The sequence below is a fragment of the Lissotriton vulgaris genome, chromosome 1_1 (genome assembly GCF_964263255.1).
Source record: "Lissotriton vulgaris chromosome 1_1, aLisVul1.2, whole genome shotgun sequence".
NCBI lineage: Eukaryota > Metazoa > Chordata > Amphibia > Caudata > Salamandridae > Lissotriton > Lissotriton vulgaris.
Genome location: NC_141685.1, coordinates 590,672,070 through 590,685,279, shown reverse-complemented (window position 1 = coordinate 590,685,279; position 13,210 = coordinate 590,672,070). Strand labels below are relative to the sequence as shown.

General features: G+C 42.2%; 1 protein-coding gene across 1 annotated transcript in view; it reads right to left on the bottom strand.

The window, feature by feature from the left end:
• Nucleotides 1-13,210, bottom strand: part of LOC147747531 (vitellogenin-A2-like) — a 63,429-nt gene that overhangs the window by 6,349 nt on the left and 43,870 nt on the right. The window contains exons 26-30 of the mRNA XM_086954018.1: nucleotides 5,961-6,173; nucleotides 5,690-5,832; nucleotides 4,018-4,156; nucleotides 3,790-3,925; nucleotides 2,752-2,938 (exon numbers count right to left, since the gene is read on the bottom strand). Of these exons, the coding sequence (XP_086810144.1) occupies nucleotides 2,752-2,938; nucleotides 3,790-3,925; nucleotides 4,018-4,156; nucleotides 5,690-5,832; nucleotides 5,961-6,173 (818 nt within the window). The remainder of the gene's footprint in view (nucleotides 1-2,751; nucleotides 2,939-3,789; nucleotides 3,926-4,017; nucleotides 4,157-5,689; nucleotides 5,833-5,960; nucleotides 6,174-13,210) is intronic.

Here is a 13,210-nt window from a genome sequence, read left to right as displayed (position 1 = left end):
TAGAAAAGGCATATCTCCATACAAAAAAAAATATTTTGGGGGGTCAGACAAAATAATTCTTTGGTTAATCAGTGACTCTTCAAATAAGCAGAAAGGAACCTTTTTTGTGGAGGAGCACTTTGACATTTCTAAAATATCCTCTTGCATGATTCCAGCACAATTCTTCTGCAAGCAACTTACCCCATATGTGTGGAAAACATTGCCAGCTTCAGTCTAGATATTTAAAGAGGTTTTTTCCCAACCTAGAATTCTGTTCTGAGAATGTATCTTTCTTCAGTCCAGATGACTAGGGAAGACCTACTCTCTATAACTGCCAAAGCAAAACCAGGCACCCCATTGGAACCTTGTTGATCAATAACACAGCACTAAACCTGAGCCTTTGCCTGTTTAAATACATTCTCCACTTGAACAAGGATTAGTTCCTATCATCCTTAAAGAAGGAATTGTTGTTGCAAAGTAAAAAAAGACAGTCAGTGACTCATCAGACACAAAGCGTATCATCCGATTTTACTTTACACAACTATTTGGAAAGTATTCTATGTACTCATTTACAAGAGACACAACTCTTAGATGATTCACAAGCTGGCTTTCACCTACCACATATTACTGAATATGTTCTGTTATCTATTTTAGATGCCCTACAAAGGGACTTGGATCCGGGACACTTCAATGCCTCAATTTTAATGGACCTATTTGCAGCATTTGATATAGCTGATCATATTAACCCCCAGCGCCTTGAAACCCTCACAGGTGAGCAGTGCGCTTACAATTCCCTGTTTTATTCATTGAAGGGGGGCCCACCACAGGCCCCCATTGTCGTTTTTCTCCAGCTCAGGATCCGATTGGCTCAAGGAGTCTGTCGGTCCATTGGAGGTGCTCGTAGTCCCCACAATGTCATAGGGATTATGATGTCCCTTACCCACCAGCCTTTCCATGGTGGGTAACCTGCCATGGAAAGGCTGGCGGGTAAGGGACATCGTAATCCCTATGGCATTGTGGGGACTACGAGCACCTCCAATGGACCGACAGACTCCTTGAGCCAATCGGATCCTGGGCAGTCAGTCTTTCCGACCTCCACACAGCTGCCGGCCATCAAGATGTGGCGGGCGGTAAACTTGTGTAATGATTAAAATGGCTGGGAGACCGCTACCGACAGCCTGTCTGTGGTGATGGTCTCCCAACCATTGTAACCAGCCCCTTAGTTGGGCTTTCAAGATAAGAGTTTGCTAACTTCCAGGGGATAATTCCGCTGGAATGCCACAAATGAGCTTTGGCTTTCATTCTGAGTAGGTAAATGAATAATATTCCTTCTGCAACACTAGACAGTTGAACTTTGTTGTTCACTGGCTGGGAGGAATTCTGGTTTACATATCTTTGGGTTCTCATCCTGACCTTTTTGTCCTCAGACTGAAAGATAGCGTCAATAGTGTGTAACTGAAAGTTGTTCACAAGACTTGTAACTGAATGCTGCCTTATTTTCCCTAAAATAGCGATTTGGTTATTCTTATTTTTAATATTAAGGTGGGAATGGTTCGACATTGACAGTTTGACATGATTGACCTATGATCTCTCCAAGTTGATTTTTTTGCATTCTCACCTACGAGACTTGCTACATATGTAAGGGTCTTATGTTTATGAAGATATTTCGATTACTTGAGCTTGCAGTAAAAAGGCACATCTAGACCACTGAAAAAGGAATTTCTGAGATTACATTTCTGCGAATTCCTGCATGTTATACTATTAAAATATAGTGCTTGAAAGGTCATCCTGCATAAATATCATGAACAACATATCAACTAACAAAATATTATGAAGAAAAGTAAATGAAAGAAAGTATCCATTTACTATACCATTATATATATTAACGGTTCAAGGAAGAGGAAGTGGGATTTAGATTTTTGATACTGATTTGATTTTGATTGTCAATATTTAGGAAAGAAAATGTTTGTAGGATGGGAATTCCTTCTGTGATATTCTGGAATACAACCTTACTAAATACACTTATGTCATAGCACATTTCCCCACACTGATACCTATGTAACTTCACTTGCACTAGCTATCTTGCTTATGAGATTGATGAACAAATGCATCATGGGGTGCAAAATGAGAGCTGCCATTTTTATGAAGTATGGTATCTTGGAATAAATATAGATATAGATCAGAAATTAAAGTCTATATGAACTGTCCAGCCGGACAGAGTTTAATAACACAATTGTGGATTTTGTCAATCAATTAAATACAATATCAAATTGGTTGACAAAATCCACAATTGTGTTATTAAACTCTGTCCGGCTGGACAGTTCATATAGACTTTAATTTCTGATCTATATTTATTCCAAGTTATCAATTAATTGTTAGGGACCAATGTTCCTTGAAAGAATATATGCACCCAAGGTCCCTCACCTATTGCTCCTTTGGGTTTCACTTGTACTGTAAAATAGTATTTTTATGAAGTAAACACGTTCATTTCAGTGCTAGATTAAAAGCATCATCGAAGTCAACAGAGGCCATTAATTGTGTAAAGAAGATATGGATGTTTGAATAGCTCAAACACAATAATCTAATTATAAATCTATATAGCATACAACTTGTTGGTAACCATTGAGTCAACCATTTCTGCAATCTGTTTAATCATAAATATCATTAGATGATCATGTCACACACAAGGAACACATTTCTACTGATTTTTAGAGATGAACATCACATATACACACTTAGCAACATTCAGCTTGTAAGAATGAAAATACTCACTAGCTGCCAAGTTTGACATTGATGGCCTTTTGCTCGGAAGACTCTTCCACTTTCTTCACCATCACCAGGAAGTTCAGATCAGGACTACAGTCTTGGACCAGGACATGGTAGCAGCTTCTGGGCATCGAGTAGTTAAAAGCGACATCATTGAAGGTGGTGATTGTGTCTTTGGAAACCGTGCAGCGACCTAAGAAATATTAAACATAAACTCAAAAAATTATATTTGGATACCTTATCATAAGAAAAACCTTAAACTCTAAAAACAGGGCCTTGATTAACAATAATGTACTGGGTACTGGAAGTGATAGGACACTTTTGTAAAGCTTGATGTTGCTGAATAGACCCCCTTCTCAGACTTAGCTCCTCAACAGCATCCTATTTACTGATGAGAAAATTCTAGGAACGGAAATGTCAGAACTTAGCCTATGTGATATTGCTGCCTCTGACTTCATGATGCCTGAGATCAAGGTTACCAAAGGTAAAGCCAAGGGTCACTGTTGGTACTACTAACTAGCATCCATGTTTAAACAAGTGCCCCATCATCAACACCAAGTGCATCTTTGTGCCAACCTGATTTTATTAATGCTCACGTCAGCTAAATGAGTGCACATTTTCTTCTTCATGCTACACAATTATTTTGCCAATGTAAAGTCATGGTTGCATGGATTAGAACAGGCCTTATTAAAATCCTGTATCTGTTGCCAATTTCAAAACACATGCCTAGAGCGTGGTATGAGTATATATTATTGGAGTGCCTGATATTTGAGTGTTTAAAAGATTAGAAACTTATATGTTTAAATAATTATACTTAAAGTATGACGCAGCGGCGCTTTTATTGGGACTTGTGCTGTCATTTATAAATAGGAGAACATGCATATATTCTACATTTTGCAATTTTATATTTTAAGGTTTTTAACATAAATGTGTAGTATGTTCCGATATGAATTAAATTCCAGACAAACAGCAAGCGTGTCCTTAAAATATTTTTGCATTTGAGTACAAAGGAATATGTCGATATAAGTACTGGCAAATGTTTACCTCTGAGGTTGTCCAGCAGGTACTCAGGGGCTTCAGTAAAAATATTCCAGCTGGGGGACTGAAGGGATGAGATCTGTGTAGGGTGAGCAGCAGGGATCGCAACTGGAAGCTGAATGGATCTGTAATAAAGTGTGAGCTGCAGAGGAATCAGAAAAAGGCATTAAATATCGATGGATCCACCTTTTACATAGATAGAAATTTGTTACTGTCAGTGGCTGTAATACTTACCCTTGGAACCTGCATAACTGCATCAATGGTTCTTGGAGAGCTTAGTGAGAGAACGACTGTTGCTTTCTTAGAGGGATTTTTCTGCAACTTTTCAGAGCACCCAGCCATAAGTGCAGCTCCTGGGACAAACTGTGCAGCCCTGCATAAATGATAACACATTCATTTTTTATGCTGCTTTACTGATTTAGATGAAGCATAAATTGAGGCGATAATGTTTCCATTAATATAATGCCGTGTGTTGTAGTAGCATTTTAAAAAGCTAATCGTGCTCCTTAATGGCTGAGTTTGGCTTGGGTTGGGAATGTAAAAATAGTTGATCTAGTTGTAGGGAGTCATTTATGATCAGTTGAGATTTTGCAGTCTGTATATTTCAACTTGGAGTCTTTCCTTCAATCATTCAAGTGCATGTTCTGTACTATTTTAGCTATTGGCAATCATTTCATCAGCCCTTCAGCACGGCTCACATCTCCAGTGCCATCACTGGTGAGTTAGATCATTCCTGGGGATTCCTTTAGAGTGTAGAGTGTGGCCTGCCAACCCCTCCAGGTCAGCAGAGGCTCTGGCCTTCACACTGCTAGCAGAGGACAGTCCAGCAGATGCAACAATCACTCCCTGCCAGGCATGAATTTTTGCGCTGCTGCAGAGGCTTCATTAAAGGCTCTGAATATATGATGGGCCACTATGCGACTTTAGATAAGCATAGGAGTCGCACCACCCTAATAGCTTGTTACGACTGCCCACTATGGACCTGTGGTCCCATGATTACCGGACCACCATTCAGTGGTTTTCAGCAGAAGAGCCAGCTGAGGTACACCTTCCTGCACATAAACAATCTTAACAGGCAAATTGCTCTATCCATTTGTTTTGCAGAATGCAGCACATGTTGAAAGAGCAAAATACAAGGAGAAATGAAACATTTTTACTAGTATTACCTGTTTAAGACCAGGTATTTCCTGGTCTTATTTTTGGCGCTGCCCCATACCTTGTAAATATTGGGAAATGGGTGTTGCGCCGGAATGTCCGCTGCAACACCCATTGCACATCCCTTTCACGCTAAGTGCTGCATCAATAGGGGCAATATTTACAAGGCAGCATTAAGCTACATTAAGTGGCTTAACTGCACCCTGTAAATAAGGCGGATTTAACACCACCAGCACTTTGCAAAAAGTGATGTTCTTATGGTGTTAACTCCTTGTAAATATGCCTCCTGTTCTCCTAAAGCTTCACCTCAATTTATTTAGGTCATTGAAAAAATGCTCAAGAGCAAAATGTCTAAATAAGCTCGAAGATAACCTACAGGTAAAGCTGCAGTGCTAGTACAGTTAGTGGGGACTAACGTCATGGACCAAATGGCTAGGCATCTGGTTTATTTGTGTCATAATTTGGGTACATTTTAAACCTTTGGGCTGAAAATCATGTACAATTTGTTGGTCAATTTTGCAGTACTGCAACGGATACCATTTTGAATTCCCAATTTTATTTTGTGTATTCTTAATACCTACCCTCTTGTGTAATACTTTTTTAAAATACAAGATGAATTGAGACCTTCTATAGTGATAATGTGTAAGTCACAAGGGAAATCACTTGTCAGTGTCTACTTCAGAATATAGCATTTCTTGCATTTTATGAATATATACAATTAGTAAATTTCTACATAATGTAGAAGTGTTACCATTTTCCAGCCGATTTCAGTTTTGATGGGATTCTGGGCCACTCCACCTTCAGCCTCAAGCCCGGTTGGCTGCCAAAGTGACCAGTTTGAGCCTTTGCAGCAATTTTGTAGTCCTGGCAATTCTGACCCCATTTCAGATAGGCCTAATCATAATGTAACAAATGTCATATATTAAATCCGATGTATTAAATACAGAGAAGCTGTTACTTTCCCTGTATCATTAGCTCCCCCCATTCCCCCCCCCCCCCCCGGCTACATACGGCTGTCTCACCTGTGCTTCATGAGAGTTGACAATGACTGCATTTGCACAAGCGCGCCATCTACTGGAGGCGGCGATTTCCACAGCATAGGCCTGGATCTGGGGCTTGGAGGCATGGTAGTCAGCGTATACGATCACCTGGTATCCTTGTTTCTTGTTGTCATTTCTCACCGCTTGAGCAGTAACAGCGAGCACTGGGGGCTTGTTGTCTCCCATAAATGCAGGCTACAGGCATGTGACAAAAGTGCAAAACTGCTATTAAAATGAGGACCTGAAAACTCTGCATTAGATTGTTTGTCAGGACTGATGGACAGACACTTTCCAAAATGGATCTTTGCTCAGACAACAGCTTTGTTCTGTTAAACGTGGGACAATTTGCTCGAAGGAAAAGCCATATGCAAACATTTTTGATTTCCAATGCAAATGCCACTGAATGCACACATGATGTACAGCAGAATACTGAGAAACCATGAAGCTAAGGACTGCTACAATTCATCAAAGGAAACATATTTTCTTCTTTCCAAACAGCTATTACACAGATTTTACAAAAGTTGTCACCTTCTGTGGGAAGCTCTGTCGTCTAAGCCTTCGCCACTAACTATTACAAGGTTTCTTGGCCTACACCGCGTCATGGAGAATGAAGGGTGATGCAAATGTAGTTTGTCAACAATCATTAAACGGTCATCTGTTGTACAGGACACTGATGTATCAACTTGTCACTCATGATTTTGTTTTTGTCTAAGAATTACTTAGAGAGCACCAGTGCATAATCTGGAGTATGTATAGAGTGCTGATGCATTATCTGCAATAAGAACAAAATAGTAACGCAGCATCTAGAACACAGATTACATACAGGACATTGGGCCAGATGTAGGTCGGTCGGTAACAGCCGAAAATCGGTATTTTCGGCCGTTACCGACCGGTTTACAATATTTGGCATGTAGGGGGCAATATTTTACCGAATCGGTAAAATTACTGATTCTGTAATTTTACCGATTTGGCAAAATAAAAAATCGGTAAATTTACCGATTTGAAGCCACCCATATGTAGGTGGGACTCTTCAGAGTCCCAGGAGCCTTTACGAATCGGTATTTTACCATCAAAACCAATTTGATGGTAAAATACCGATTCCGGTGTGCATGCACATGTGTGCATGCACATCTATGTCATGTGACAGGCAGACCTGCCCTTAGGGCAGGTATGCCTGCCACATGGCACCTGTGCCTGTTTTGGGTGTGCCAGAGGGTGTCAAAGTGACACCCCCTGCACCCTTGTGAATTCTTTAATTACCGATTCAGTAAATACCGAATCGGTAATGCCTAATCATTCCTATGGGCTGCAAAGCCCATAGGAATGAATGGGCATTACCGATTCGGTATTTACCGAATCGGTAATTAAAGAAGTGTTAAGGATTCGGTAACGAATCCAGTTGTTGGCACCTACATACCATTTACCGATTTTGAAATACCGAATCGGTACAATTCGGTATTTCAAAATCGGTAAATGTTTTTTACCTACATCTGGCATTATCACATTGTCTGGAATACCTCCGAAACAGTAATCCATGGTCTGGATAACAAGCAGGCAGCATCCAGTGTTTCTATGACCCACCTAAGACTCCTACATCTTGTGAACTGTGTATAGAACACTAATAATGCAACATCGTGTATCCTTTTATTTGCTGTACACAACGCTTATGCCTAGTTCTCTTTTTAGATGGTTTTCTATGGCTATACAGCCAGAGCGCCGAAGCGATTTTATAAATATAATGTATAAGTATAAACATGTCCTTGTTAAACAAAAGGCAGGAGCAAGGCTATGCCAATGCATTAGAGTGAAAACTGATTAACAATCAGGGACACAATACAGACAAGTGTCCAACAGTATTGCTCTGTCAGAAAAACGAGATTATGCATTTTGTAAATCATAATATGAAAAAGGCAACATGGCCTTATTAAATGTAGGCTGACAACTTGAAGATTCATATATATATATATATATATACAGAGTAAAGGGTATGTAATAAGTAAGATGTGCCTGACAGCGGATGCTGAACAGAAGCAAGTCCAAATGTGATATTTTCCAAGACAAAATAGAGATAAACTAAAATCATTTTTGCAAAGCTCACATTAGAATATGGCAACGCTCTTTGTGCCTGATAGAAGGAGAACCCTTGCGTGTTGCATTACCTTGCTGGACTGTCTGTTTTCCCTTGCGTGTCAAGGCGCTTTGCTTGTGGACCTCAACATCGGGAGCAGGAGGAGGAAGCACAGGGCTGCGAGCGCCAGGGGAGGGACAGGGACTCCATTGCCCAGGAGTCCCTGCGCTGCAATTACCTCCACCTGGTCGCTCTCCCTGTTCGCCCCACCCTTGAACACCTCCCCTCTACATATGGACTAGTCCCTGCCGCTGCGCGGGAGCACGCGGGAGTGCGCCGGGAGAAGCCCGGGACAAGGGCGGGACCATCTGCGGCCGTCAGGGGCCGAAGGAGGCCGGGCTGGGCCACCCCATTGACGAGTAGGTACTAAGACTTATTTCCTGTTATTTCCGGGACTTTACTGACTCACTTATTCTTGCGCCCAATTGTGTTTAAATATCTGTTTTTTGCACTTAATAATGTTTCACATGTTAAACACCACCAGTTTACCACCCTCTCATCCAGAGGGTGGCTCGACCATTTTAGGTCCTCTAGATAAATTCTTTTTTAATCGTGCTAACCAAGACATTGATAAAGAGATCTCATTGGCAGAAAAACGAGCGGAACGTAGGCTGTCTATTGAGCTCCTCAAAAGTTCCACGGAAAAACGTCTGCCGCAAGCCTATCCGGCATTAGTTACCCCTCTGTCTTCTATAACCTTGCCTGGTGTGATTGAAACACTCAATGTCTCTCCTCTAACTTTGGAGATTGAAGGTGGTTCACCACAAGCATCGGACACTGCCACTTTGTCCACATCTCTACGTATAAACCCCATTGTTTGCCCACCTACAGTTAAAACTGCAGTTAAAACTAGTATGTCTGACCCGAAATCATGCGTAAAAAGAAAAAGGAGTACTGCCCCGAGGAAATGTCATTCCTCAAAACCCCCTAATAAGGTTAGAAAAGTGGCAAAAAATTCATTACCTGCCCAAAAGGCACATAGTAGGGTTAGTGAAAGTGGTGACCTATTAAATGAGGGGGGTAATGTAGTTTTAGAGAGCTGTAACCCTTTATTTAGTGACTCTCAGGGGAAGGGGTTGGCTGCGAACGTTCCTCTGATAGATTCATTGCTACCCGAGTTGGAAAAACTATTAAGGTCGCTTCTGACACCCATAGAGGTCAAAGTTAATAAGCTAATTGATCGTTTAGATCATTTTGAGCAGGCTACCTTAGACAATTTTTTCCATACCAAGTCACTAATTAAATTGCAGCCCAAGTCAACTGAGTCTAGCAGGGTTCAGGAAACCTCGGAAAAGACTCAAAATCTGCCTGTTGTAGCATTACATTCCCCAGCAGGCTGCACTACAAGCGGGTCCCAGGAAAAGGGACCAAGTCAACCGCTTATTCCACCAGTGCAGGTCTGCCCGAGCACCAGCGCAGGGGAAAAAGTATCTAAGGTTTCCGACCCTATGTCAAAGGGCAAGAATAAAAAATTTCCCCAAAATAGCAATACTGTGGCAAACAACCACCATCCAACGCCAAGTATTTCCAATCCCCCCCTTAAACATTGGAGCGGAGGGTTCTAACGGCCCCAGGTTAACCAATGTTGTATCCACAAACTCTCAACAAAAATCGAATATCCCTAAAACCGGTCCCAGTGCCCCAGTTAATAGACAACCACCAACTTACTCGGAGAAACCTTCCCGAAAGATTCCTCCTGTGAATCTTACCCCGGATTCCCACCCTTTCGTCGCGGTCCTTACTAATGTTCCACCTCTTTTAGTCGGACAAAGAGAAACTTTCCAGATGCTCAAAAACAAAGTAATGCACTGGTTAAAGGAAAACAGACCATTACCGGGGGGATTGGATGGGTTGATAATAGGGGTAAGGAGGATTGACTGGATTGGTTACACTCACAAAAACTTGGGGGGAGACTGCATTATCATCAATTTTCAAGACCCCAGGGTGGCTGGCTGGATAACAAGGCAGGGTTGGGGTACAAGTAGTGGTGGAATTGGCATTGTGGATCTTACTTTTTTTACCCAAGGCAAATATGTGCCACAATAGGAGGTCCCATGAACCTAAATAGTTTCAATAATCCCCCGATGGTAAGGGTTGTTCCTCCATCCTCCACCTTACAGCATTGGCAAACGCAAAACAATGGCTTAAATTATAACAATTTGGAAGGTATTCAATGTTTGAATTGGGGATATTGACCAAAGTCTGACTATTGGAACACAAGGAAAGGCCTTTCATACTGGAAGCCATGTTGGAACCCTGAAATCCCTGCATTGAGTACTGATGTTGTGTTGAAGGAAACTAAAGATGATGAAAATGCTGCATCTGAGGAGGAAACTACCGGGAAGTTAATGCAAAACATGGGTGGTGATGTGCCATTAGAACAAAATATTGTGGGTATTGATCAAAATTCGGGAGAACAGGATGGAAGTCAATTGAATCCCCCTAGATTGCCCATTGTAAATATAATATGTAGTGACAGACCTGCTTTAGGAAGTTTTGTATCTTGGAATATTGCAGGGTTGGGGAGCAAGCTGATGTTACAATCATGGATTGACTTCATCAATGGGTTTGAACTGTGTTTTTTACAGGAGACATGGGCCTGCGATCCTATTTATCTTCCAGGTTATCTGAATTTTTCGATTCCGGCAAGTAGAGGTGCTAGGGGTAGACCCAAGGGAGGCCTCACTGTTTGGATTAGGCAGAGTTTTGAAATTACTGTGAAAATGTGGGACCTGGGTTGTAGAGACATTCAAATGTTGAGAATTTCCTCGGTAAAGTGGGGTGTGATAGATTTATACAATGTCTATGCCAGAGGCTCCAATATTGGGAGTTCCCCCACTTTAGAGGCTTTATCTAATTTTCTGCAATCAAAGTCCCTTGGGAACAGAATAGTAATAGCTGGGGATCTAAATAGGACCTTTGAACCTCTAGACAATACTGAAAACTCATTGGGGCAGGAAGAGGACAATCTATGGGGTGTTCCTTATCTGAATCTGGCCCCTGTCAAACGTTGGACGAAGGATATTCTTCTTTTAAATGCTATGTGTTTAGAACATGGGATGAGAGCCCTTAATGGAAGAACAAAGGGAGATAAGGAAGGTGTGTGTACATATGATAATGGTCATAACAGAAGTAGGATAGACTACGTTATATGTAGTCTTAATCTCTGGCAGGGGGTTTGTGACATGGAAGTCAAGGGCAGGATAGAAAGTGATCACAACCCCCTTTGCGTGACCCACACCTGGTGGAAGCCCACACAGTCAAATTTACATGTAAGTGATGGGTTGCTCCCAGACATGGCAAATAACATGCGTAGATTGAAATGGCCTTCTGTGATGGCGAATGTAGCATCCATGGATTTTATTGGGTCTGAAGTGGATAAAGCAATTGTTTCCATGGAATTAGCTAGCCCCACACTCCCAGGATCTGGGGCAATTACTGAAATACACAATAACCTTTTCTCCCTCTTAAAACCCCATTTTATGAGAGCATGTAAGGGAAACCATACAGTATCCACCAAACCAGCTGGGTGGTTTAACCAACAGTGTAGGGTAGCCAGATTAACCCTGGGTAACGCTATTAGAAGCAGGGATAGGGCAGCAATTATAGCAGCTAGAAAGCAATATAATACTAGCATCTCCTTGGCCAAAAAAGCATGGGATGAGAAGTATTGGGAGGAATTAAAGGAGGCCTCTGGAACAAAGGATTCCAGGCTCTTTTGGAAGATAGTGAAGTGGGGCAGAGGTGGTACCCCAAAAAAACCAGACAACAACGTCGCAGAATCCGCCTGGGTGAACTATTTCAGGCCCCAATATGCTGAGACAAAAGACTGGGTTGGTGGGGATGCAATCTCGGTTGTATTTGCCAAAGATAATTTGTTTACTGCCAAGGAAGTCGAACTTGTAATCAGTTCCGTACAAGGGGGCAGGGCCCCGGGATTAGATGGGATACCCTTGGATGTTTTTAAGAACGATAAAAATAGGTGGGTCAGGTATGTGTTCTTATTAGGGAATGCAATCGCAAAAGGTGCGCTAGTCCCAGAACAGTGGAAGGGAGCTATTATTATACCTGTCCACAAAAAAGGAGATCGATCCCTTCCAGCCAATTATAGGCCCATAAGTTTGATTGCCACTATCCAAAAAGTAATTGGGAAGATGGTGGTAAACAAGCTTATGGATTGGGTGGATGAAAATGATTCCCTTTCCCCCTTTCAGGCAGGCTTCCGGAGGGCCACTAGTACCATCGACCAGGTGTTTCGCTTTACAATGCTGCGGTGGGGGACGGTACTTCTTGGCGGGGGCAGCCTGTATGTCGCTTTTGTCGACTTGCGGGCTGCCTTCGACCTAGTCCCAAGGGGCAAGCTCTGGGCAGTTTTAAGCAAGATAGGCATTGCAGCAGAATTGCTCACTTTAATTATGAGGTTGCACGAAAGCAATTTTGCCAAAGTACAGTGGGGGACAAATGGTCAATCCTCCATCGACTTTCCTGTGGAGCGAGGGGTTCGCCAAGGTTGTGCAATGGCACCCTTGCTCTTTACATTATATATCAATGGGATAGTTGGTAGGATGCTGGACGCTAGTGTGGATGCACCTTCGTTAGCGGGCATCAGGGTTCCAATCCTGATGTTCGCTGACGACACGTTAATAATGTCCAAGACCCCAGCCGGGTTACAGCGAGCCCTGAATATTTTTGATGACTTTTGTCAGGAGCATGGCCTGGAAGTAAACATAGGCAAGACTAAGTTGATGGCCTTCTCCCGAGGATGTAAACCTCGCCCTAGGATACACATGAATAATATCGGGCTTGAGGTGGTAAGGGAGTTCACTTACTTGGGGGTACAAATTGCAAACAATTATGGTTGGTCCCACCACATAGAAAAGGCGGTTTTGAAACATCAGCAAATATCGGGGGCCTTACGTGTGGAGCACAAAAGATCTAAAACAAAACCCATAAAACCTGTCCTCGCTGTATATGATGCTAAGGCAATAGGGTCGGCCCTATATGGGGCGGAACTGTGGGGTTTTGACAAATTCACTTCCCTACAGATAGCAGAGAACAGGTTTATTAGGGGAATTACGGGACTGCCCCAGAGTACCCCATTAAT